Below are 27,523 nucleotides of genomic sequence, written 5' to 3'. Positions count from 1 at the left end.
TTTAGTGTGAAATAAATTTTATTAAAAAAATATTCCTTAAAATTAAGTATGGAAAATGTGTTGTTTTAGCAGACCAGCCGATAGGAAATGTAGCGCCCGGCAGTTTCGGAAGACCTGATAATTTTAACCACCTGAAACAAGAAGACAATACCTTTTTCTTTTACTCGTACATAATAGGTAGATTAGTGAAGAATGTATTATGTATCAATATATGTACTGATTTAATTAAATAATAGAAGAGTATAAGACCGTACACGACATTGCGTTGCGATGACGCATCGCAAGAATCTACAACAATGCATTCACTCATGAGATGGTGTATGAATGTGAATAAAGCAAGGAGTGTGTGCCAAGACCTAATTGTATGGCGGTTCACCCCTGCGAAGTAACAGATAACAAAGAAAAAATTATTTATAATATTAATCAAAAACTTTTCCTTTTGGTGCCTTCTCCTATTGGGGGTTGTATATCATCATGGCAATCTTTACCCTACAGACTGCAGCCTGTACTCATACCAGTTAGTTGAGGGATGGTACAAGTGTAGTTTTGATTAGAAAGGCTTCCGAGTGTATTAATAAATATTATTTAAATGATATGTATGTATTTGTACTGTACCTGTCCTCTCTTCAGTCCGAAGTATCTGGCAACGGGGTCACCCGCCTGAATTCTCATCAACATGTTTTCTTTTAGTTTACTGAATTGTAAGAGTTAAGGGTAGTCATATTATTGCAATAATTATGGAACACAACGTACGTGTTCAAAACAATCAAGAATTTTTAAATGTTCCAGTAGTGCTTGAGATAGATTCACTTTGAAGTCAGCTTAACCGTGAACAATTAATAATAATCTGAATATAGAAAAATCTCAATCGTTCCTCGAATTATGGTTTATTTCCCAAATAAATTTCATACAAAACTCGCAAAAATCGATTGCATCAATCGTTCCTCTACACGTTTTACCGCATTAATCGTTTAAAGCACACGTTTTTTTGTGCTATACAGGGTGTATCAGCAAGTACCCGACAAACTTTAACCAGCTATTCTTAAGCACATTTGGAGTAAAAAATGTTATGGGCGCTTTGCTGTCCGGTAACATTTTTTTTCCATTAAAAACAAAAAATAAATAAAAAATCCACACTCCGTCACTGTCATTTGCATTGTTTCTCGTGTTCAACAGCTGTTATTAGTAAGTGTGTCACAAAGTGTCCTCGCTCTTTCGTACACACTAAATAATAATAGTTAAAAATGAGACGAATGGTGCCGTGCCATTTCGTTGTGATTGTAAAAGCGCGCCAACGTAGGTACGTACGTACATTATTCAACGAAACTCGAACAAAATATTGCCAGACGGGTTTTCAAACTTTAACAAAGGATAAAACATTGGTGACATGTGGTGAAAATATGAATAGTAAATTTTTTATTAAAAAAAATGTTACCGGACAGCAAAGTGCCCATAACATTTTTTACTCCAAATGTGCTAAAGAATAGCTGGTTAAAGTTTGTCGGGTACGTGCCGATACACCCTGTATATATCTTACTCGATCCATGGTTTTAATATGCACATATTAAAATCATATCTAGTAGCTAAATACTTGGTTTCGATAAACGGTTCTTGTAAAACAATGATCGGAACATTCGAGAGCCAGAGAGAACGTTTTATTTGCTGCTGCCGGCGCCCGCTTGTGACATTAGTTGTTAGACGTTCAAATACAGCGGCGCGCCATTATCTATTTACTTTCTAGTTTTTGAAAGTTTTAACCTTAATAATGAACCGTCCAGTGAAAAAAAATGCACACTCTATGTTCGATTTCTCTACAAGAAAGATTGTTGAAGTGGAAAGCATCAAACGGGTAGATATGTTTCAAAGATAGCTGTGGTCTTGTGCACAAGAACCTTGCAGGAGAGAGTGCATCCATAGTTCCAGAAAGAATATTGTTGTGGATAAATGAGCTTCCAAAATATTTCTGCATTCATGGTTTATTTCAATAGAACCCTTCAAAAATTATGTATAGGTCATACTGTATTTTATTTAATTTAGAGATGTTAAACATTATTATTATATGTCGTGAAAAATGAGTTGGTGTGCAATGGATAAACTTATTCATTGCACAGCATCTAGATATACATAATACAAGACATTTAAATTAACAAAGTGTAAAAAAAAAAAAAAAATACTAAAAATAAAATAAAATAAAAATAAATAAATAAAAATGATAACAACTAACAATTTGTAGGCTTTTTAAGACAGTTAAAATACAGTTAAATTAAAATAAAAACTATAGCAGACTTAAGGTCATGCGATGACCAGCGTTTTTTGATATAGTGTCCTCTGCGTGCAGTTTTATCTTTTATAAGCATAAACTTTTTTATATAAGTGTGTTTGTCGGAAGTGACTTGCCAGGTAAGTATGTTTTGGTATCTTTTCTAAATAACAAATGTAGATCCTAGGAAATAAATTGTACAGCGCCCTTGAGGTGATTTTTCACAAAAACGGCGCTCTACAAATTATCCAATTATTATTATTATTATTAATTCATATTTTACCCGTATTGTCTTTATTCTAGTTGTTTATTGTTTTTATTTATTAAACATTATTCCTTTTTATTTATTGAATCAGAAGAAGATACGGTCACATCTAGGACTCGAACCCAAGACCCTTGCCTCGCCGGGGCACCACTCTACCAATTGAGCTAATGGGACCCTACCTCCTTCGGTCATATTTAACTGCATCATACTTCGAATAAGAACTACCAACATTGTCTTTTTCTCACTGCACATTTTTATTGGCTGCTATCTTTATGTATGATCGCAAGATTCAACCCGAACTAAAATCTGAAATCGTTCTCCGATGATATCTATCCCCTATTTTTTCCTGAGAGTGTTTTATCCTTCCTTCCATCGAAATATAGACCTCGAATTTTTGTTGACTCCGACGACATCTGCCATGTTTTTATTAAAGAAGTGCGACACGTTTGTCTAGCTCGTCTGAGTTTGCTCCTATCAATCACCATTTTAGAGTCGTCTTCGGTTACTATGCCAAAATCTTGTAATGTAGCACTTGGGTCAATCCGCACCAAATCATCCAGAAAATTTTGGATTTGTCACCCACCATCTCAGATTTTTATGAAACTTTAAATTTTTAATCCTTCCATATAGATAAGAAAATATACCAAATTTTACCTTCCTACCTCAACTCGTTTTTTTTTTATGGGCAGTTGAAGTTTGGGCAAAATAAGCGTTTTTACATATTCCGAGCACTCCGGAAGAGCTTGTACCTTCAATGAAAAAAAATTGTATCTTTGTCATTTATAGTGCAAATGCAATGAAAATTTTCAATATTATCAAGAAAACTATGCTGATTGCAGAAAAAAATAAATGAACCCTTTACATTTATCTACTTGACTTTAAAAAATTACCAAAAGTAATTTTTTAAGTAATTTTTGGGACGGAAAAGGTACTTTACAAAAAAGCAATATCTCGGGAAGGTACAGTGTTAATGAAGTAATTTTTTTTTTATTCATATCTACAAATAGCATAGAATCACATACAAAAATAAAATTCATGGCATTTTACTTGCTTCAATAAATAAAATCCATTTTAAACTTTTTTCAAACTTTTTGTAATTTTTTTTTTATTCTTATCTACAATAAACATAGTACAACCTAAAAAAATAAAACTCCTGGTATTTTGTGTGCTTCACAGTGTAGAAACGTTTTTAAAATGAGAAATCTTAATCATACAGAATTGTTCCAAGTTTTTTAAAATCTAGATACTGTATTTGCAAATAAAAAAAGTCAAACTTATTCGGTCCTTTACAACATGCTGGTAAGCTTGCAATGTAAGCTTAAGGCACCAACAAAATAATGTACCTTGTTCCTTACCCTGAGTGCATACACCATAGCAATATTTTATAACAAGATCAACTTTTTAACTCTTTTCAATACAAAGTTAACTCTTTAAAAAACAAATACAATAAAAATAAAACAGGCAATGTAGGATTAGGTTAAATGAAAGTACATTACAATAATATTGTTTACAAATAAATGTTCAAGTTCATTTTTTACTTTTATTCTTGATCTGACCCATAAGATGGTTGAACTTTTGATCAGCATGATGAACGTCTTTTTCAAGAAAGTAGTAAGCTCTTCCTGAACCTTTTGTTGTGGGAGGGTCAACGATATTAAAAATATTTTGTAGTGGAACAAAACAAATATCTTCTTTTTGATGTGGCCAGTAAAAGGATGGAGCTGGGCCAAAAGGATGCATAAACTTGATTGATACATCACACTCGTCTTCATCTTTGGAAACCACAAGTCCAAAAAACCAATGGTTGTCATATACGCAAGCTACATAAGAGTTTGTACAAATTTGTACCATACTTAGTTGCTCAGAGCGATTTCGTTCCCCACTGAAGTTAAAAATCAAAGCATAATCTGAATCTGAACTTATCCTTTTTGTGCCAACTTCATTTTCAGACAGAGGAACAAAGCAGTGGAAACCTCGAGTGCCTGGTATTGTTTTAGCTTGTGAAAAACGCTGCTGTAATTGTTGCCTGCAAGTGAATAAGCTTTCTTTTCTCAGCAAGTAAAAATATATATTTTCTACTCTCGACTGACAAAACTTAAAAGTTTTGTCTACAGTTGTGATAGTGTTGCCAGGGCCAAGTTGCAAACTTTCTCTAGTTAGAAGACGTTTTACTGTTCCACCTATTCCATCACAGGGAGATTTCCCATGACTCGTAGCAAAAAACGACCAACATGCTTTCAAGGTGAAGTCTTTTTGATGATGACACAGATTTAAAAAGTTTTTGCAGTTTTTATATTGCGCTGCGCAACCATCAGTAAAATAATGAACACTTTGAATTTGGGGAAATTTTTGATTTAAAAATTGAGCAACAATATTTTGAGTTTCGTAAACGAAACTTACATCATGTTCCAAGTCATCTGAAATTACACACAAGCTTGACACTGTGAGATCTTTGCCAGGCTCTTCACAAGTGTAAATTACCACTGGGTGGAGTGAACAACTGTCTTGCGTCCAGTGGTAACCCTGGACTTCATTCTGGATAACATAGGAGAAGTTTTCACTGAAGTCTAATAACACAACAGCTTCATTTATCTGAAGCTGTGCTTTTGAGATATTTTGATTGAGACTTTGTTATAAAAGAATGAGGAAGAAGTTTTACAAGACTATTCACAAGATGTTCTACATATTCATGAAAGGGAACTGTAACTGAAACCTGCTGTGTTCTATCAGTAGTTACCCATGCACTGTATCGTCGCTGTTCTGACTCAACCTCGTATCTACAAAAACAGTTTTTTACAGGAGACAAAAAAAACTACCTTTATCCACCGTTTCAACTTTATTTAAAGTTTTTTATTTTTTTAAATTACTTTAGTTTATTTAAAACTCAATAATTAAGTTAATAAAATACCAAATTCTGTGGTACATTTTAGTTTTCATAATTTTAGTGAGATACGAGTTTGCAGAATGTATAATTTGCTTTCAGTGATTACTTACGAGGTTGAGTGTTAGATATTTTTAAAAACATTTATTAGTGAATAAGGTATAAAAGATTTCACATAAGACCTTGAAGAATATAAAAGTAAAAAAATAGATTTTAATATAACAATAAATTTGTTCAACAAAAGAAATCTTGGGTTAAAATTGTTCACCCTTAATCATTTGAATGAACCAAATTATCAAAAAATGTATGATAATCTCTGTGTATAACATCTTTGAGGGATTGTAGATCTCTGAATTTTCTCAGTTTAATTGGTACTGGCTCCGATAACAAGGGCTTTACTAATACTTCTTCAGGAACATGGCTTTGACGACGCGAGAGACATTGCCAATCTTCTTTAAATGACAATTTAAATTGAAGACCGTCAGCAAGACTGTATTTTATAGCTCGTATGTCCACAACACGCGGCTCTCCTACTCTTGCTCCAGGTCTTAGACATTTGTAATAGGTTATATTGGAATAATCTTTAAAGAATTTATGGTCAACATATTTAGATTCCTTAATAATTTGGACAAAATTGGATGGTGCATGTAATTCTTTGTTTTTTTTGCGGGTTTCAATGGTAGCGTGTACAGAATCGCATTCCATTTGTGTATGTCCTCTCACGAGGTATTTTTGTAAGATAGTGACATTATTATTTTTGGAATAATGTAAAAGAGCATTAGACAGTATAACATTGCGATTCTGCGCTGCACAACCATCACTAAAAAATACTATCGGTACATTTTTGTTAGTAATATGGTTCTCAACGTAATCTAGTTTGCACGAAGAGAATATGTTGGCATCCATTCCTCCTTCTCCTTCATGCCAAACATAGCAGGTGACATTTGATGTTACAACATCATAAATTGTAAACTGGTGACAAGCCAGTTTCTGTTTAAAATATAAAGATCCTGCAGGTAAGGATGGTACAAGCTGGACAGCTTGAACATCGACAGTAAACATGTTCTGAAGTCCGGCAATCGCCATTTCCTTGTCCCTTCGTTTTTCATCTCTGGCCAAGTTCTTTTCTGCAATGTGTTGTGCAAAAGCTTCAGAAGAAACAAATCCTAATTTATGTGAAAAACACGTGTCGCAGTGGTCCTTACGTGGCTGAAATATTCCAAGTTGCATGGCATCGACTTGTTTCCGGAATAAATTATATCCTTCTTTCTCCTCAGAAGGTTTATCATTATCAGAAAAATACATTTCAAATGCTCTGTATACATCTTTAACTGATGCATACGTCATCTCTAAATATTGCTTCGAAGAGCTCTCTCTGCAATAGTGAGAGGGCAGTTTTGGCAGCTTACTTAAAAAGTATTTGATATGCTCTACCTTCGAAGCCTTCTTTTTATTAATGCGTTCAACACTTTTAACTTCAGAAATTATACCATGACTGTTTCCTTTTTTTACCCAGTTAAGAACAGTCCACTATCCTAGCGACAAAGTAGACAAAAACATCCGTTTGCAGACAGGCACACGTGCATTTTCATTTTTTAAATAGTATTTAAGGGTGTTTTCCCGTCGTGATAGTACTTCGTTAGTTTTTCGTTGAACTGGAACTTTTTCTACCAGTGCGTTCACATACGCTTTTCTTTGTGGCCACGTCATGAACTCCCAGAAGGAATTAAAAATACTCTGCCTTTCACTGTTACTGATAACATCACACTGCCTTAAATGTTTACTGCGAGTGCATTTCAAACTATCGCACCTGGGTTTTAAAGCACGAGCTTGACGGACTATTTTATTACAAGGTTTTCCTCTGGCTGCCTTTTTCCTTTCAATGCTCTCATACTCATGTCCAAATTCTCTGGCTTTTATTAGTTTATTTCGCTTCCAGGCAGCAGGTTTTCCTAAACCTTTTCGTGCTCGACTCTTCTCAACCTCAACTTCATTGCGAGTTTCAATTAATAAACCTGATGCTTCGTCCAGGTAATAAGTTACTGTGTTTTCATCAATGTCGGCAAGGAATGCTAGACCAACTTCACTGGAAGACTGATTCATTATTGAAACATTGTCTGTTTCAGCAGATGAATAAAATAAACCGGTAACTTCGTTTAAAATTCCTCCCTCGATCATCTCATGTTGATTATTTTGTCTTGACTCGGCTGCCTGCTCCATAAAAGTTTCACAGAAATCTTTATCCAAAATTATTTCGCTATTCATCATCAACTCCCGTTCATCAGCTTGTCTTGACGAAGATGGTTGATTCATTAGGGAAAGGCACTCAATAGAATCCGGATTATGTGGTATACTCGAATTGTTCATTGCTAGTTGCAATAAACGAGTACTCCTTGTATTGATTCGTTTCATTTTCTGTAGGAAAGTTCATGGTTAAATTGATTGCATGTATAAGTTAAACTTATATTTAGTAAATATTTCAATTAAAATAAGCAAGTTCTCACAAATTTGCAATTGAATTTTTGATAATATGTGAGGTTAAGTACTGGCTATAATATATTGTCACTATTACAGAATGCTCTTTAAATATTATGATTAAAATTAAAACAACTTACTCTATACAATGTATATTCACTAATAAAAAAACTTTCACTATGTTTAACTTCAAATAACTATTATAAACACACAAAATCAACAGTGGATTGAACAAGACTCGACCTGTCACGCGTAGATACGAGAATGCTGCGCTAACTTCAGAGTGCTTCAGACACTATTCGCACGACAAAACAGATCGCAAACTCGTATCTTGTGATACGAGTTTGCTGCATTCGACAAACCAGATACGAGTTTGAGTTTTATCAATATAACTAATAAATAATATTTTTAAGGAAGATACGTGTTTGTGCATTAAATGCGCAAGAAAAATGCGCAGATGTTCATAATTTTATCTTAAAAATGCAAAAACTGTAGATACGAGGTTGAGTCAGAGCAGCGACGGTATGTAATTTCATCTTCTTGGTCCCATTCTTCAAATTTTTCTAACAAATGTTTCTTAAGATTTTCACTAGATGTTGAACACTTATCGCAATGTCGAAGCATACAGTCTCTATTGTTCTTTGAGCACACTAAGTAGTCCATTAAATCATTGTACGTTTCTTCACTGTCACAAGCATTAAGAAGCAACACTACATTTTGATGAATTGCACAAACGCAGACAGAATGAGAGCCTGGAGAACCTACTGGCACACACCATTTGGGACGCAACCAACAAAATTTCGAAATCCCAATTTTTGAAGCAGGGTATTCAAACTTGAAGGTAGCATAAAGTTCATTCAGGTTACAAAGCAATAGTCTTTTTTGTTCATAAACATTTTTGGTTATGCTAACTTTATCTTTTTTCCCTGGCATAACACGAGAAAATTCATCGTTTTGGTAGAAATTTTTAACCAAAGTAACTGTTCCTTGGTCTAATGGTTTTCCTTTTTTTGGATCAGGTAAAGCAATGATACCATTTTCATTTAGTAGCTCTCGTGCTTTACGAACTGAGTATTCACCAACACTGAATTCTTCAGCAACCTTTTTTCTACTCCACGAAGTTGGAGCGAGAGTTAGAAGCTGAATTCTCTCACGGCGTGTAACTTGTGTTTCCAATTTTTTTTTAACCAACTCAACAAGCCTGTCCATGTCATTAGCTTTTTCTTGAATACATCTTGGTATTTTTGCATCACATTTTACTGGGGAAAATTCTTTTTCTAAAACTTTACTTACTTTTTTCTTTAAGGTTGAACAAGCAGAATCTAACTTCCGTTTAGCGTAACTAGACTTACTGTGGGATGGTATTGCATGTAGTTTAAATGGAGATTCTCCAATGTCAGTTAAAGAAGTGTTGATTTCTTGTAAAAAAAATTCTTTGTTTAAAACATTTTCAACTTCACTTATGTCTTCTTGAAAAGTGTTAAGCTCTTCAATTTCATTGTTAAGGTTTTGGCTCTTACTAATTTTTGCTCTGCATGCATTACAAATTTTTGTCCAGGGATTGCTTTATTAGTTACTTTTAGAATGGTATTAATGTTCTCTGAAAATTCCAAGGATACTGTTCTTAAAGTTTTTGTAATTTTCCTTTTGTGGCTTTGGAACGGGTCAAAACAAGCTTTTTGAAATGTTTCATATTTATTTAAGTTAAATATTCTGTGGTGCTCACAAATGTTGAAAACCAAGTCTGTAGATACAAAACTTCTTTGTTGAATAAGCTTTTTTTCAAATTAACTTAACAAATCCACACTCGTTAATTTCTCTGACTTAGTATAACTTTTTTTGTGACATTCAGTACCATTATGTTGTCCCACACTACATTTAACTAAACTTGTTTCGATTAGAGACATTTTAACAACGTACACCATAACATGAAACAACTACTGTATTTATATAGATGATCACTGCTTTGAAGCCGACTCAGAACTAAGCATGTCAGAGGAAACAAAGCATGTAGTATCCTGCAAACTTAGTGATGAGGCAGATAGTAATTTTCATGTTCTGTCTTGTTCTTGTTGCAGATACATCATTTCCATGTAGTGACTTGTCTCTAGGACTGTTTCTTTGATATTAGTCCATTCATTCAACCTATATTACTAGCTATATACCTAAACTATAACTTGCCCAATTACAAACTAAAAATAGATATAAAAAAAATCACAAAAAGTTTGAAAAAAGTCTAAAATGGATTTTATTTATTGAAGCAAGTAAAATGCCATGAATTTTATTTTTGTATGTGATTCTATGCTATTTGTAGATATGAATAAAAAAAAAAATTACTTCATTAACACTGTACCTTCCCGAGATATTGCTTTTTTGTAAAGTACCTTTTCCGTCCCAAAAATTACTTAAAAAATTACTTTTGGTAATTTTTTAAAGTCAAGTAGATAAATGTAAAGGGTTTATTTATTTTTTTCTGCAATCAGCATAGTTTTCTTGATAATATTGAAAATTTTCATTGCATTTGCACTATAAATGACAAAGATACAATTTTTTTTCATTGAAGGTACAAGCTCTTCCGGAGTGCTCGGAATATGTAAAAACGCTTATTTTGCCCAAACTTCAACTGCCCATAAAAAAAAAACGAGTTGAGGTAGGAAGGTAAAATTTGGTATATTTTCTTATCTATATGGAAGGATTAAAAATTTAAAGTTTCATCAAAATCTGAGATGGTGGGTGACATGGCCTGGATGATTTGGTGCGGATTGACCCACTTGCAACAACTGATGCCGACCTGTCTGACAAACCACACTGATCGCAGATTCTGGCCAAAGTGGGGAGTTTCAACATCATACGGGAATTTTCTGGAGGTTGCGAAGAATGTGAAGAAAATGATTGGTTTTCATCAAAAAAGGGTTGACGTGGTTTTGTCGCTGATGCTGTAGATGAGCTGACCTTCGAAGCAAGTTCAGATAAACGAGCTTGCATCCTCATTTTCCGATGTAATTTTTTTGTTGTGTCAGTGTCTGCTCCCAGCATCATTTTTCTCGAGGATCTTTGGTCTTGAAGGAATGCTTGTTCTTTGGTGGGTACCTTGCGCGTCTTTTCGCAGGAACACATATTCAGATTGTTACATTTGCATGAAGCAGTATCGAAAAGTTTATTCATTTTGATTTTATAAGAATTTAACTTAACATAATAATGCACACTTTTTTTTAGCCAATTTTTACGTTTTAAGTATTTGTTATAATGATCTTGGATCAGTTTCATCACTCGATTGTGTGAAACAATGGGAATAGAAGCGCGCTTCCAAATTCCTTCAACAATTGCAGATATAACACTTTTTATTTCGAATACTGACGGTTTTTTTGTAGAGTTAAGATTACGCTCATATCGTAAGAACAAATAATGTTTAATCACTTCTGAGACAGTAGGTAACACTTGAGAGTTCATTTCAGTTGGTGCCCCGAATATTGGACATAAAATTTTGCTTCTCGTGTAATTTGCATTCATTTTCACAACAATTATATGTGTTAAAATTTAATCGGACAAGGATTCTAACACGTCTACGGTCAGCGGTAGCCGAAACGAAACTCGATGCAAGTCGCATCTAGTTTCTGCGACGAAACAATAGGAGCGAAATTATCCCCCCCACCTCCACAGCGCTCACAAACTCACTAGTTTAACAGCAATTTATGCAGTGTTTTTTTTTTATAAAACATGTAATGTTCAATAAGGTAAATGCAATTGAAAGTAATGGATATTATTTTATATTTTTGAGACTGTACTCAGATTTTGGGAAAAAAAGGCAAAATTTACGTTTTTTACGTTACGAAATCGCTAGGTTGTTGAATGAAGACATAAGTTTACATTTTTTAAAGTATTTTTACGAGAATATGAATGACATGAAGCATCTTTTGGCAGCTATTACAATACCGAGATTTGATTTTTGCAATGTCGCTCCATGCTAATGCACAGCGCCCTTGAGGTGATGTTTCACAAAAAAGGCGCTATACAATTCATCCAATTATTATTATTATTACTAATCTAAAATAATAAAATTTTCAGCGGAGCTGAAAACACAATTAAAACTGGTGGCAACTTATCTTAATACAGAATTATTGGGAATAATTATAAATTTTCAAAGTTGGCGAATGCCAAAAACTTAAGAATGTTTTTTTTTTTGAATCTCAATAAAACGTCCGAGACACCGCCCCCCAAACATGCGTCACATTCACGAGAAGATCACCGCACAAATGGTTCCACCGGAATCCATATTGACCAGTAGCGGCCAGTTATAAGTGCTGTCGAGCGCCGTACAACCAACAAAATTTCCGACATGGCTAATCACAATACGAAACTCGGTTCGGTTATAACATCTATCTCATACGGTGGGTGTGTACCTATTAGAATCTAGAATTTTACTAGTTTGTTTGGATAATCTGTGAACAGTCGAAAGCGTGGGTACATATGATTCTTTCCCAATATTAGCATGATCGCGGACGGCGTTCTTGCTTTTACCACCACATCGGAAGTGTAGTATATCATATAGGCGTTCATGCTCACCGGAGATAGCCGAGGGTTGTCGAACGTTTCCGACTCTGCTGGACAGCGGGCGGTCGGGCAACGCGGGAGCGGATTCTCGTAAATTCCTTCCTAGCAGTTAGACTGCACTGTACTTTATAAACAACTGAATTATTAATAAACTTAACTTCGTATAAAAGAACCTATTTATTTAATACTGTAATGAACATTACAAATTGGCGCAGCTGAAGTGATTTATACGTTGCGAAGTATTAATTAATGTCGTTTAGCACACACAAGTTACTTAGGTGTGCGGGTTACTCGACAGATTTGCTCAGACGGATTTTATTGTCACGAACATCTGAAGGTCGCTTCTGTGCAAGGACTATCCGGAGCAAGGAGCTTCAGTTGTGAAGAAGTACGGAAATTCAGGCCAAGGCGGCTGAATCTTAATATTGAGAAGGAAGGAAGACTTGCCATCCGGTGGAGGAAGTTTCCGGTCTGTTTTATTAAGATTAGAAGGAAGGAAGACGGTCAATCCGACCTGAAGGAAGACGGTCAATCCGACCAGAAGGAAGACTAAACTAGCCAAGCAGTCAGTAAATTAACTAGCCAAGCAGCCCATCGCCGTGGACCCTGGTTGAGTTAAGTAGTCTTCTCTTTTGGAGGTTATTGTTGTCGAGTTGTGTTGGTATTTTTGCTGTGTCATTGCTGGTTCGGGTGTCGGACCAGGCATCTGGCAGCTATGGAGTCAGGTGGAATCCCGCGGTTTAGCCACTTACGTGATGACTGGGGAATCTTCCGCCTGAGGATTGAGCAGTTCCTGCTGATCCGTGATGACACAAAAACCGTCAAACTCGATGCATCTCAAAAGAGAGCATATCTGTTGAGCTCTCTCGAAGCTGAAACGCTCACTTTATTGATCAATTTATGTTTTCCTACCAAGGTCACAGATACGTCATTCGATAATTTATTGGAATTATTAGAAAAACATTGTTCTAAGCCAAAGTCGGTTTTTAGGGAACGAGAATTGTTTTTTTCAGCTAAACAATCGCCAGGGGAGTCGGCTAAGGACTTCGCGGTGCGATTACGCGGTCTTAGTACATTTTGTGAATTTGGGACGCGTTTAGAAGCGAATTTAGCGGATGTATTTGCTCTGGGGTTGATCCCTGGGAGAGCAAAGGAAAAAATTTATCTGGAGGGACCTAGTCTGTCTTTCATTAAGATGGAGGAACTGGCAATTAGTATTGCGGGGTTGGACCATCTAGGGGTGAAAGTCAAGGATGAGGGTTCTGTAGGTAGTTTTGTGAGTACAATCAAGAAAAAGACGAACACATGGGGGGATCAAAGGTCGCGTTCTAGAGGGAAATCGGAGTTTTCAAGAACGGATTCACGGTCGGGAAGCCCTAGTGTTAGGAAATTCTCGGGTTTTAAGAAATGTACTTGTTGTGGAGCGAATCACGCGTTAAGTGATTGTAAGTTTAAAAGCGCAAAATGCTTCATCTGTAAACAAGTGGGTCATCTTAAAAATATGTGCAAGAATAATAAAGTGTCTCCGTTGTTTGTAAAAAAGGCAATTCATAAAGAGCACATTGCATTTATTAGTCCATATAAAGTCGAGATTAAAATTAATGAGATTTCATGTTCAGCTATGGTAGATAGCGGTTCGAGTGTTTCGGTGATTCCTGAGGTTGTTTTTAAAAAATCATTTAAAAATATAGAGTTGTCAACTGACAAGCGTACAATTTCTGGTTACGACGGATATCCATTAAAAATCGTGGGTAAATCAATTTTTTCGGTAACATACAACAACACTAAAAATAATATGTATTTTATAGTTGTCGCTAAGGGTTCAGAATTAATTGTGGGTCGTGATTTCATGGAACTTTTCGACTTGGGAATTGCGCCGATTAATCGTGATTCAATTTTTTCAGTGAATGAAAAAAAAGAGGAACTTTTTAAAGAATTTCCAGAAGTTTTTTCAGACAAATTAGGGAAATTTAACAAACATAAAGTATGTTTTAAAGTCAATCGGGATTCAAATCCAGTGTTTCATAACGCGAGACCGGTACCGTTCACGTTAAAAGATAAAATCGGGAATGATGATTTTAGTGCAGATTTTGTGAGTTTTATAGAAGAAGGAACACAATTAGATTTGCGTTCGGTTAAAGCAGCGACCGTTTCAGACACAGTTCTACAGCAAGTAGTTACTCATCTGAGGCAGGGCTGGCCTAAGTCTATGAAACGTGACAATATTTTATGGAATTTTTGGGTTAAGAGAAACGAACTTTCTATTGTAAATGATTGTTTGTTCTGGAACCATAGGATAATTATTCCAGCTTCTTTACAAAATCATGTGTTAACCTTGTTACATAGGTCGCACTTAGGTATAGTCAAGATGAAAGGCGTTGCGAGAGCGTATTTCTGGTGGTCATCGTTGAACAAGGATCTAGAAAAGACGGTTCAATCATGCCAGGATTGTGCTGTTAATAGGCAATCACCACCAAAGAGTCAATTAATTGTTTGGCCAAATTCAGGGAGAGTGTGGAGTCGTTTGCATATAGATTACTGTGGGCCTTTATCAGGCAAGATGTTCTTAGTAATTTGCGATTCATTTTCTAAATGGATAGACTGCATCGAGGTTACAAAAGCAGATAGTACTCACATCATTTTAGAATTAAGGAAAATTTTTGCGATTTTTGGTAACCCTGAATTGATTGTGTCAGACAATGGTACTGCTTTCACGAGTGAAGATTTTAAGAAATTCTTCAGTGAAAATAACATTAAGTTTATGACGTCACCGGTAAGACACCCGCAAAGTAACGGACTAGCAGAAAACGCAGTGAAAACTGTAAAAGGTTTTCTTAAAAAGGTGATGGTTGGTTCTAGCTTACACAAAGATTATAGAATAAAACTACTGAATTTTCTATTAGATTATAGAAACTCGCCTCACTGTTCGACGGGTGTTGAACCCGCTGTTTTGTTAGTAGGCAGGAGGCTTCGTTCCTCGTTTGACGGGTTAGTTCTACCCAAGGTGGGAGAGCTAGAGCTAGACTCAGAGTTGGTTAAGCGTGCCAACGATAATATTGCGAAAAGTCAGGAAAGACAGATTAAAGGTTTTGGTGGAGCCAAGGCTCGCAAATTTAGGATAGGTCAAAAATGCCTTGTGCGAGATTATCGCCAAAATAACAAAGTATTATGGACAAAAGCTGTGATTTGTAAGTCTCTGGGAAAAAAGGTTTTCATTGTAAGAGTGGGAGATTCGAATGTGACGTGGAAGAGACACTTGGATCAAATCAGGGAGCTGTCAGTAAGCTGGGGTGAGGAGCTCAACGGGTCGCAGTCCGCGTCTGAGATCAGTTGGAACGACCCTCAGGAGTTGGAGACCTCGGTTTTACTACGTGGTTTTAAGGGGTATTCTCCTGATTTCAGGTTGGCAGATGTGGAGGGTGCCGGGCCAGGACCATCAGGGACATCACCAATACCAACACAAAGGAGTCCGTGGGCGAATCGACTTCGGCCCAGACAAAATACCCCAGAAGAGCAGGCTACTTCTCAAGTCAACATTATTGAAGAGTTTTAAATTATGTACATATTATTAATCGTGTGAAATATTTAGTTTAAAATATTTAGTTTATGTGTGTGGTATAATTTATATGTTTTTTCAAGTATATTGTTGACAATGATAAGATTTTAGCAGTAGGGTTACCACATAAAGCGGTAACTAGGGACCCTATATCTCTGTTATTTAGTAGTCGTAGCGCTGCAGTTAAAGAGGGAAGGGTGTAGTATATCATATAGGCGTTCATGCTCACCGGAGATAGCCGAGGGTTGTCGAACGTTTCCGACTCTGCTGGACAGCGGGCGGTCGGGCAACGCGGGAGCGGATTCTCGTAAATTCCTTCCTAGCAGTTAGACTGCACTGTACTTTATAAACAACTGAATTATTAATAAACTTAACTTCGTATAAAAGAACCTATTTATTTAATACTGTAATGAACATTACAGGAAGGAACAGTTTATTCTGTAGAATATTAAACGGGAACGGATAAGGGATATTTTTGTTGATATTGTGTCTTCAATTTAACATACTCTTTTTCAGCCAGTGTTCTGCTCATAGCTCTCTTCGATACAAGTTACAAAATGTTATTATGAGTTTAGTGATTAGTTGTTATCAAGCTTGTGAAAGCTCTTAGTTATGATCACATGTCGTTAAGGGATATATTGAAATATTTGTAAAAGGATACTATCTGAACAGTAGTTCTGCCTTTTCATCTGGTGTGAGCACAATATGTTCTGGGACCAACTCATGCTCCGTAATGTTGATAAGGAGTTCTGACTCTAAGAACTGTTCTAGGATGTACTTGGGGGCCATGTCGACCAGGGACTGCTTGGCGGAAGGGGTCATTCCTGGAAGGTATGAAGAAAATATGTTAAAACAAGCCTTATACAACTTCTTTTCCTATCGTAAGCTGCATTACATAATAGCTAATACGTAATAACACAGAAAGACAGAAAATACCAGAATATATAATGTTCCCATAGAAAATGAAGAATGTACATTCTTCATTCAGACAAAGGCCTCTTCCCTAGTGGGTACTTCAGGGAACCGAGGAGGAGAGAACTCTTCCGTCATGGGGCCTTCACGGAACCAAGGAGGAGTAGAGAGGAGAGACGAAACCCTCTTCCATTGTGTGGCCTTTAGGGAACCAAGGAGGAGTGGAGAGGAGAAACGAAGTCCTCTTCCCTCGTGGGGACCTTAGAGAACCAAGGGCGAGTGGACTCTTTTGTTGAGGGGCCTTCAGGGAACCAACGAGGAGTGGACTCTTCCCCCATGGGGCCTTTGGGGAAAACCAAGGAGGAGTGGAGACGAGAGATGAGACCCTCTTCTTTCTTGGGACTTTTAGGGAACCAAGGAGGAGTGGAGATGAGAGATGAGGCAACCTCCGTGAACTCTTTCTTCCCTTGTGGGGCCTTCAGGGAACCAAAGGGGAGTAAAGAGGGGAGATGAGGCTCTCTTCCCTTGTGAGGCCTTCAAGGAAACAAGGGGGATTGGAGAGGAGATATGAGACCTGAGAAGACACATTGTAGAACCAGAAGACATAACCACATACCCAATGACAACCCTGGTGAAAGTGACAATAATGTTTGTAATATATTTGTCTAGTAAAATATGTGGGTTTTTTCATATCAGTATGAAGTGAGCTATTTTTATGTTTAATTTCCAAAATTTAATACATCAAAAAATATATGTTTATTTCTAATAATAAAATTTGAAAACTTATTTCATCATCTATGAGCTATGAGCTATCACCTATTACTATTTCCGGCAGCGATATCATCCCAAAAACACCAGTCAAACTTCTCGGTGTCAATTTAGATTCAGACTTTTCGTTTAAAAGTCAAATAAATAGGACTGTAAGCACCGGTTTTTTTCACCTAAGACAACTCAAGTCTGTCCGAAGAAACCTTCCTTCAGAAGCAACAAAACTACTTATCAACTCTTACGTAGTCTCACGTCTCGATTACAGCAACGGCATTTATGCCAGCCTTCCAAAATATCAAATTGACAAACTTCAATCAGTGTTTAATGCAGCAGCACGGCTCATAACCGGGGTTTCAAAATATTCGCACATTTCAGAACACCTTCGTAACCTTCACTGGCTCAAGTGCCCTGAAAGAATCCAGTACAAACTGTGCTGGATGGTGTTTAAATCCATCAATGAAATGGCCCCACCCTACATCTCAGAACTATGCTTCCCGGAAAACACTGGTCTGAGGCAGTCAACGCTTAGATCAGCAACATCAGCAGCTGTAGGCAGACTGATAGAACCTATGCGCAAGCCAAATACTAAGTTTGGTGATCGCGCTTTCGGAGTATCTGGGCCGAAGGCTTGGAATAAACTCCCTCCGGAACTAAGATCCATAACAAGTCCAACAGAATTCAGGTCAAAACTAAAAACTTACCTTTTTAAGCTGTCGTACCCTTAAATTAAATATACCAATCCTAAGAGAAAGTCCAGTTATATTCAATTTTTCAATTGAGTCCTAAATCCTGTATCTAAATTTCGCCAATAAACAATTAGATAATTAAGTGTTAATCTCAAGTGACCTACCAGGTAAGTATTGTACTGTATATTTTCTCCATAAATAGTTAAGTAATAACATAGATCACTGTAGAAATGTATTATAAGTTTGTACAGCGCCCTTGAGGTGTTTTTGCACAAAAACGGCGCTATACAAGTCATCCAAGTATTATTATTATTATTATCTTACAAAAATTTATTTTTGGTTTTGGATATGTTCACAAATATTCCATTTATTTGGATTTTATTGCGAAGCAAAAATAAGCACAAATTCTCAGACTTCCTGACAGCATCTTTAAGAAATATAATGGACAATACGCCAGAGGCCTGAGGGGTTAAAGGAATTATGAAAGTAAGGTTTCAACATTTGTGATATTAAGCAGTATGCAACAATAATTTGAATTGTGTAATAATGTTTAATCAGTCTCTTGTGAATATTCTCATCCATGCAAATAAGTACCGGGAAGATTTCTTACACAAAAACCTTGTTAATGTAAAACCTTACTCGTGCAAAACCTCCTTGCACTACAAAGTAGGCTATAACAACATTATCCTTGAAAATCCAAATGCAAAACTAATAAGATATCTTACATGGAGACGTTGTGGATGTAAAACCTTGCTGATTCAAATCAAAATATACCTCCTTGCACTACAATACGGGCTTCAGCAAACTGAAGAAATTTCATACAAGATGTAAAGCGATGCTGGTGTAAAACGGAACATACCTCCTTGCACCACAACGCAGGCTCTGTGAATATTCTCCTCCTGCATCCTGGTGCAGTAGGTCTTGATGGTTTTGATGCCTATCTTTGGCTCGTCCGGGAAGAAAACAAACATCTGGTCTGTCGGGTCATCGTTGTGGGCAACCAGCACAATCAGGTCACTGCGGGCGGGTCGCTTTTCACTAAAACATTAATTATAATACTTAGCTAATTTTATAATGTAACATTTTTGTGAAATAATACATCAAAGGCTCTGTACTATGCTAGAAAATAAAATGAAACTGTAGTTAATTTACCATAAAACAATAAAAAGAGTTCATGCATTCCAACTGCTCGGCGCCAGTGGAACTACAGCACGGGGAGGAGGAAGGTTGGGTTGGTCGTGGCTATTACCCTTCCTGGGCATTTGGAATACGTGTTTAACAAGAGGACGCAATGAGGAACGCGCGGTGATTAGTTTGAGATTAATATTATTAAATAGAGAGAAATTAAATGGCAGTGGTATATCCAATGTCTGGGCGTTCATCCGGGGTATCAAAAAGCGTCTCGCCCGACAAGGGATTCCAGACCATTTATTACTATGAACTAGTGGACCGCGCAATGCTTCGCTATTGCTAATGTCTTTCTCGGGCGTCTCCGACTTCTACCACCATTCACTTTTGTATACCACGATGTAACTACATTATATCGACTTTAATTCTACTCCGTATCTCATTACGGTGCAGAGAACGTTAAGTATTCCTCGGGCGTCCCCGACTTCTCCATTCAAATCACTCTCTAAACACTCTTGGCACTAATAAGAACAAACTTTGTAATTTTCTGCGATATCAGTCGAAGACTTATCGAGTTTTGCGAGCACAGACATACGCAGGCCGAATTTTTATATATTAAGATTACACTATTCATAGATCTGATGAAAGTATATTTGTCTATGAATTAACAAATTTTTTATTTTATTTATTTATTTAGTACAAGATATACATACTAAACATTTGTAAAGAATTTTGAATGTCCAACAGGAGGAATTGCCGTTTGAGGACGGTCAAAATGTTATTCCGAGATGTTAAAATCAGTTGTCTGGGTTTATCCACGCCTCATCCATTTCCACAGTTGTCTTGAGATGAAAACGAAATATGTATTCATACCATAATAAAGGTAGTAATAGGAGACAGCTCATTAGATGCATTAAAGGTATTAAAAGATAGATGAAATAATATAAAAAATTATTTTAATGAGTTTCTTTATAAAATAAGACATACATATTTCATCTTAAAAACAATAAACTGATACATTTTATATAAAACTGCAATTTCAGGCCATCCTCCCATACTAAAAGTTAAGAGTTCTTTCATCGCTTCAATCGAAACGAAAAACGAAACATGTGTTCATACCATAATATGCGTAGTAACAGGAGACAGCTCATTATATGCATTAAAGGTATTAAAAGATAGATCAAATAGTATAAAAAATTATTTTAATGAGTTTCTTTATAAAATAAGACATATTTCATCCTAAAAACAACAAACTAATATGTACATTTTATGTAAAACTGCTCAGGCCATCCTCCTATATTAAAAGTTGAGAACTATTTCATAGCTTCTTCTTCGATGGCGCTACAGCCCATATCGAGCTTTGGCCTCCTGATGAAACTAATATGTACATTTTATGTAAAACTGCTCAGGCCATCCTCCTATATTAAAAGTTGAGAACTATTTCATAGCTTCAATCGATGCAAATTTCACTATCGTCAAGCGGTGGAATAATAGTGCAAGGGCAGCTGCAAAAACATTCGCATCCTGAAAAAGAAAACAACATAATATTAAACATTTCATCAACAAAACGCTAAATTCCAGGGTGGTATATATCTGTGGATACATATCAGTGCCGTACAAAGCGATCTTATCCTATGGCTGGCAAATTCCAGCATGAATATCATATAAATAAGAAGCAATTTAAGAGAAATGCATAATGTCCATGTGTATATGAACGATTGCCACCAAAATTTAATAGAATACATTGTCATCGACAACGAATCTATCTGCTGAGTTTCAGCTTGGTCGGATTTCAGGAAGTGGGTTAGTTTCTACTTCCAAGATTTGCATCCATTCACAAAAACAAAATCGAAATTCAAATAGATTATTTAAAAATCGAACCATAAAAACAAACATATTTTACTATTATATTAAAAGATTAAAAAAAAAAATTATATTTTTTTAATTTGACTAAGGATTGAACCTTGAACCTGAACTGCCAATCGGGTAGACCGACATTTATTTAGAATATTAACTGCTGTCATCCGATTTCAGAGAAATGCTTATATGTCCGCATGTGTATACGTGATTGCACGGTCATCGACAACGAGTCAATCTGCCGAGTTTCAGCTCGATCGGACATCTGGAAGTGGGTTAATTTCTGCTTCCAAGATTTGCATTAATTTATTACCGAAAACAAAAGTGAAATTCAAATAGATGTATTTAAAAAAAACAATGATTATTACCACTCTCTATTCTTTTCAAAATTTCTTCTTTCATCTTCCTTTCCAGCATCAAAATATCCAACTCAATTTCCCTCTTCTCTCTCTCAAAGGCCACCAGTTCTTCCCTCTGAGATTCAAGAAAAAGCCTCTCCTCCTTCACCATTTCCAAATTTTCCCTCAAAATTTCATTTTGAATCTTTTCCGAGATATTCTGGGAAGATGCGACCGCTTGGAGTTCACCAAAGAGGGAATCTTTTTTGGTCTTCTCGTGGGACAATCGCCTTTTGAAATGTCTTCTTGTGGACATAAAAGTTGGAGGTGGCAAAGGCATTGAAGTTTTTTCTGCGACATTTGTCTCTGGGAGACCTTCAACTGTCGGAGTGACTTCGAAATAAACCGGAGTTTGATTCTGTAAAAAACATTAAGAATAATAAACTTGAGCTCCTTTAACAACCAAAAAAAACTATTTACAATTATAATCTCTAACATATTGATTAATTAGTTCAAGTCATCCTGTAATGCCATTCGACGACGGTAATAAACCTACAATGGTTAAATTAATATAGGATTTTTTTCATTGTAAGGGATTATTCTTACAATGAAAACAGTATCAGCGCGTATCTCAATTACCTTCCGTTTGTGTAAAAACATTGCAGGTTTTTTTTTTCTCCCGAAAAGTGGCAAAATATGATTAGTCATTAATAATTTGCATAAAACACACATTTTGCATTGAATGTGGTGAAAATATGGTGTTTAGACAGCAATAAATAAAATAAAAATTACCGATTTCCAACTGTTATCACACGGGTTGTCTAAGAAAAATAATTCATCCTTAGTTGGTTCAGTTTTTACTTCTGGGACATTCGACGAAACAGATGGTGCATTTGAATCAAACCTTTAAAAAATACAATAGGAAATTATTAACAAACATAAAAAAAATACATCACACAAGAAAGTTACATGATAAATTATATAGAATGCTTGTAAAGAAAACTCCAACATCTACGTCACTTTATAAGGAGTGACAAATACAAGTTTAGTTTATAATCATTCATCATCATCATCGAGGCGCTACAACAGTATACAGGGTGGGATTCAGCCTTCTCTATAAATCTTCACACAAAATCCATCCACCTCAAAATATTAGTGTAGGTACCGCCGCCCCGGGAACCATTCACTGGATAACCAAAACCTTTACCGTAGATCATAAGTGGTTTGCTACGTTAAGGGAGTCCCGTTGCCCTCTCCAGCCGGTCACTCTCGACCCAACGCCTTTCACTGCAGTGGGAGGGATGGATTCATACGTTACTCCTGAACAGAGTGACCCCCAGATTCCTACATAATGCTTTTTTCCTTCCCAGAACTTCCTCTCCTTCCTTTCCTTAAAAAACACCCTCCACACATCATCCCAGATACCACAGGGCCTGAGGGAAATTATTTTCCTCAGGGTCTCCTGTGACTTTTGATTAAATTATGCATGTTTGTTACTTACGAAGTTCCCAGTCCTAAAGGGCTTGGCTCAATTGCCGCTTCTGCCTTCACTGTAAGAGGGTTCACCGAGACATCACTGGGCTCTGCTTTGATAGCAATGCCCTCGGCTGTAGACCTTTCCCCTTGGCCATCTTGCTTCAATTTATCCCACACCTTTTTCAAAGCCATGAGACATCTGCAATTAATTATAATCACAATCTATTTATTACTAAAACAGAAAATCAAGTTGAAATTAATTAATAATAAAAAATAAAATTTGAATATAACATATCATGGATATTAAATTTTCCACAGTAAAATTGCCGAAGACCGCCTCATACATTTTCATATTAAAAATTAAGAAAAACTATAGTGAAACATTTTTATCAATTGGGACCTTGAAAATTCTTGAAATTAACAGCAAAAGAAAATATACAAAAACAATAATTGTGATGAATAAAAGAATCTGCATGGTATAATAGATACCGCAGCCCCTGTTTTTCCATTCTAAGAAAAAGTATTGTGTTATCCAGTCATAACATCAAAATGCTTAAATATCCAGTCATAATACTGATGTGATTACTAATGTTAACAAAAAAGGGCATACTAATCACCCAAATGCCAAAAAATATATATTTACAATGAGACGATCTTTGGCAAAATCACTACTCTAGCTTCCAACATTGAAATAGTGACAAAGATCTATGTGGAACGCTTCAGAAAAATGCTAATAATATTACAGGAAATTCATATTTAACCTACCTTTGGGTTTGATTTCCATTAAAATTGGTGTTACTTGAATGTTGCTTTGGCCGCATTTAACTTAACAAGTTATTAACTTCTCAGATTTCATAATTTCATTAACCATGTAGAGAATTGACACATATTCCTATCTCAATTTTTGTAGTATATTATAATACTCAATAATTTCAAAATCTGTTCAAAATTGTAATTCGAATCATTCGATTTTGACTCGCGTTCACCCAATTCTCTGAATGTAGTAGGGTCTGTTACAGCATCAACCGGGTTTGCGTGGTCCTTTTTTGTGTTTGTTGTTGTTTATGAATTAACATTTGTGAATAATAATAAAATTTAATCACCTCCGTCAAAATGTGATTTTTTTTCACAAGGTAAATTTACAACACAACAAATTCTATTTTTAACAAGTTGACTGCCAACTACAAGATGACTCATAGATTGCGTTCTTTGCTAGGATACCGACTACGACTACGAGATAACTCGTAGTGTGTTTACTTGAAATATTCGCTAAAATACGATATAATTCGTAGTACATCAGTGCTAATATGGATAGAAGGATTCTGGGAGGAAAACAAAAAATCAATGCTGGCTTACAGAACAGAAAATTTATTAATAAATGAACAGAAAATATAATTATAAAAAAATTAGGGTTTTTAATAATATAATATGATTAAATGAAATTGGCTTTTTAAACTGGAATTCTGAAAATTACCGTGGCAGTCAACGTGTTAATGAATTAAAATAAATTCATTGCGACCATGACCAGGATGACAAACCAATAAACTTGAACCATTATAAGATCAGTTGGAAATATTGGATTATGTCATTTCAATGAAATAAACTTGCAGATTTCCATACAAGTTGTGTTAAAAAAATGTTGGTGAAATGAACTTGATGACTCCCTATGAGAAAATAATTACAGTAAAATTGCCAAATACACCTTTTCATGCTAAAAATTCTTACAAAACGCAGAAAATAACGAATTTTTCTACAAACAAAATACATTTGAAATATTACAAAAAAAATACAAAAAACTAACAAAATGCCATAATCTTAATAAGTACACAGAAAAATAATTAAGAAACTTAACCTAAACCCTATTTAAAATAATTAATTAACTGAACCTAAGCCCTATTTAAAATAATTAATAAACTGAACCTAAACCCTATTTAAAACAATTACTAAACTGAACCTAAACCCTGTTTAAAATAATTAATAAACTGAACCTAAACCCTATTTAAAATAATTACTAAACTGAACCTAAACCCTATTTAAAATAATTAATAAGCTGAATCTAAACCCTATTTAAAATAATTGATAAACTGAACCTAAACCATATTTAAAATAATAAACTGAACCTAAACCCTATTTGAAGTAATTGATAAACTGAACCTAAACCCTCTTTAATTTATTTTTTTACTTCCGATTTTATGTCCGGGTTAAATCTTCCCCATAGGAAAAACTAAACCCTTCCACACACTTTTCCACAAATGATCATCTAGTCAATCAACATTATGAAAGTGTATTATATAAGCAAAATAAATACAAAACAAAACAAGAACAACACGAAGTAGAACTTCTAACAGGGCCTATAAATCCTACTGATCCCTCAACATAAATATTTAAAAAATCTTTCATTATCCTACATGTATTCAAAATGACAGACTTTTGCATCTTTATATATAAATTTTTTGATAGATCTAATACGCCTAAATATTTAATGAATTTTTTGAAAGTAACAGAACAATCATTTCATACATATTTACCATTAAAATACCTATTGAATTTACATGTTGCAACTAGTGATGAGTCGTTCATGAACGAGCTAACTCTTTTTGAAGAGCCGTATTTGTACGACTCCCGGTAAACATACCACAGCTCGAGTTACTCTTTTTTATCAGGAAATATCTTAGAAAAATAGCCCTATTAAATTTATCCAAGCATTAATTGTTATTACATACTCGGAGACGTGAACGGCGTCTGACAGTCCGACATCTGGACTTGGACATATGCAACTACAGCTTTTAATTACCTAGCATCTTATTTTTCTCGCTGTACGAACGGCGTACCGGTACTAAAGGAGACGTTTAGCGGGAGAGCTGTACCGGGGGAGCTGTATCGGCAAGTCGGATCGGGCGAGCACAGTTTTCTCATTGCTCATACGCTCTGAGCTCACAGCTCCCGTTCAATTGATCCGTCGCTCGTTATTCGACTCTTTGAGCCGTACGAAAATATTGAGCTGGTACCGTGGCTCCTGCTCTTAATAGAATCAGTCATGACCCATCACTAGTTGCAACAACATCTCAAAAACAATAATTTACAGCCCGCAATTACTCCTACGTTGTATTTTCAACAGCCGTAACTTAAATGCTATCATTATCAAGAATTATTCTCGAAGTGACGTGATCTGTCCTAAAATTACATACCCATCTCCCAAACGTGTAAATCACAAGATTGAATGAACATATTTACTATTAATTCCATTCAGCATAAGCACTAGAAAAGATCATTCTTTGAACAACTTTTATACTAACAAATTGTGGACTGAATGATATTGAGGCGGTATTCAGCAATATTACAATTTTTACATAACTAATACATTCAGTTTTAATTGGTGAATGCAGCTCAGCTCTAGTCTTATGTGATCATTCATTACTGAAAGTTGAGAATATCATATAGACTAAGGGTAAATATTTACGTAGCCGCTGCACTTTTAATGGGGATATTTTATGGAAATTACACTTGGTTTTAACTTAATTACTAATTCTGTCTTGTAGTAATTGTTGAAACACTGTAATTTCCATAATCTGTGCCAAAAAGTGCGGCAGTTTGCGATTGCAATTGCGAAACTAAAATATGCACCGTAGGCACTAGACTTTAATTGAGTCATTTGAAACACTGATTAATTCAGTAAAATAATAATACAGGAGTTGTATACAAGTTCGTTGGTGTACACACCAATTTCAAGATAGTTGAATCAATTTGACACTTTTATACGGTAACTTGCCAATGTAAATGAGCTTTAATTCACAAGTCAAGATTCAAGAATAGTACACATAACCTTACCTTGGTTTGTCGCCGAATTGTTCCTTAAACTGATCCAAAGTCTGATCCAACTCGTCTTGCGTTACTAGGTATCCTCGGTCATGGCATAACTTCAAAATAAACCATAAAAATGTGAATTAGTAATCTATATTCTCTTCAAGTTTATTCCAATAAGTCACGACTAAATTAAAATAACACTGTTTAGGTTATACCGTACCTGCATGACAGTTTTACGGATCCGCCAAAGCTTATAGGTTTCCGCATCATCATCCATGTTATTGAATGCGAATTGCTATTTAAAAATGAGAACACAAATGTGTTATCAATTCGAAATTGATAGTAGAAGACGCCAAAACAGTGATCACAACGATGGTGCCTGACAGCAGCTGAGCAGCGCGTTTCAGTAAAAAATATGTCAAAATCTATGGAATTTGAAAATAGTGTTGAAGAGCAGAAAAACAGTTCTTATTTAGCATTCAACATTTTGTTGGGATATTTTCGATTCATCTCTTGGTAACACTAACTTCTACGGACATATCTTATAAAATTCCCCGACAGATGGC

At 35.5% G+C, this 27,523-nt stretch overlaps 2 protein-coding genes across 2 annotated transcripts; both read right to left on the bottom strand.

Moving 5' to 3' along the window:
- On the bottom strand, positions 1–27,364 carry Polr2E (DNA-directed RNA polymerases I, II, and III subunit Rpb5). The gene is made up of 6 exons (XM_089638458.1): positions 27,178–27,364; positions 26,982–27,070; positions 19,214–19,392; positions 16,650–16,812; positions 616–694; positions 1–131 (listed from the first exon to the last, which is right to left on the bottom strand). Exons 1-6 carry the CDS (start codon positions 27,232–27,234, stop codon positions 66–68), a joined length of 633 nt encoding a protein of 210 aa, XP_089494584.1. The 5' UTR covers positions 27,235–27,364; the 3' UTR covers positions 1–65.
- Positions 20,783–23,348, bottom strand: LOC149418339 (uncharacterized). Its single transcript, XM_089638456.1, has 4 exons — positions 23,179–23,348; positions 22,470–22,581; positions 21,708–22,095; positions 20,783–21,006 (listed from the first exon to the last, which is right to left on the bottom strand). The coding sequence occupies exons 1-4, from the start codon at positions 23,343–23,345 to the stop codon at positions 20,933–20,935; spliced, it is 741 nt and encodes a 246-aa protein (XP_089494582.1). The 5' UTR covers positions 23,346–23,348; the 3' UTR covers positions 20,783–20,932.
- Positions 27,365–27,523: the final 159 nt, after the last annotated feature.

The sequence above is a fragment of the Hesperophylax consimilis genome, chromosome 13 (genome assembly GCF_061612785.1).
Source record: "Hesperophylax consimilis isolate HC1 chromosome 13, BYU_Hcon_1.0, whole genome shotgun sequence".
Taxonomy (NCBI): Eukaryota; Metazoa; Arthropoda; class Insecta; order Trichoptera; family Limnephilidae; genus Hesperophylax; species Hesperophylax consimilis.
The sequence above is the reverse complement of the archived record's forward strand: the minus strand, read 5'-3'. Positions and strand labels throughout refer to the sequence as shown.

Coding starts and splice junctions, on each gene's coding strand:
- LOC149418339 (XM_089638456.1), bottom strand. CDS start 23,345: ATGGCTTTGAAAAAGGTGTGGGATAAATTGAAGCAAGATGGCCAAGGG. Junction 22,582..23,178: donor CCTTTAGGACTGGGAACTTC/GTAAGTAACAAA, acceptor TATTTTTTAAAG/GTTTGATTCAAATGCACCAT. Junction 22,096..22,469: donor GTGATAACAGTTGGAAATCG/GTAATTTTTATT, acceptor TGTTTTTTACAG/AATCAAACTCCGGTTTATTT.
- Polr2E (XM_089638458.1), bottom strand. CDS start 27,234: ATGGATGATGATGCGGAAACCTATAAGCTTTGGCGGATCCGTAAAACT. Junction 19,393..26,981: donor CAATTCGGCGACAAACCAAG/GTAAGGTTATGT, acceptor TTAATGTTTTAG/TGAAAAGCGACCCGCCCGCA. Junction 695..16,649: donor GCAGAACTACTGTTCAGATA/GTATCCTTTTAC, acceptor CTTACAATTCAG/TAAACTAAAAGAAAACATGT.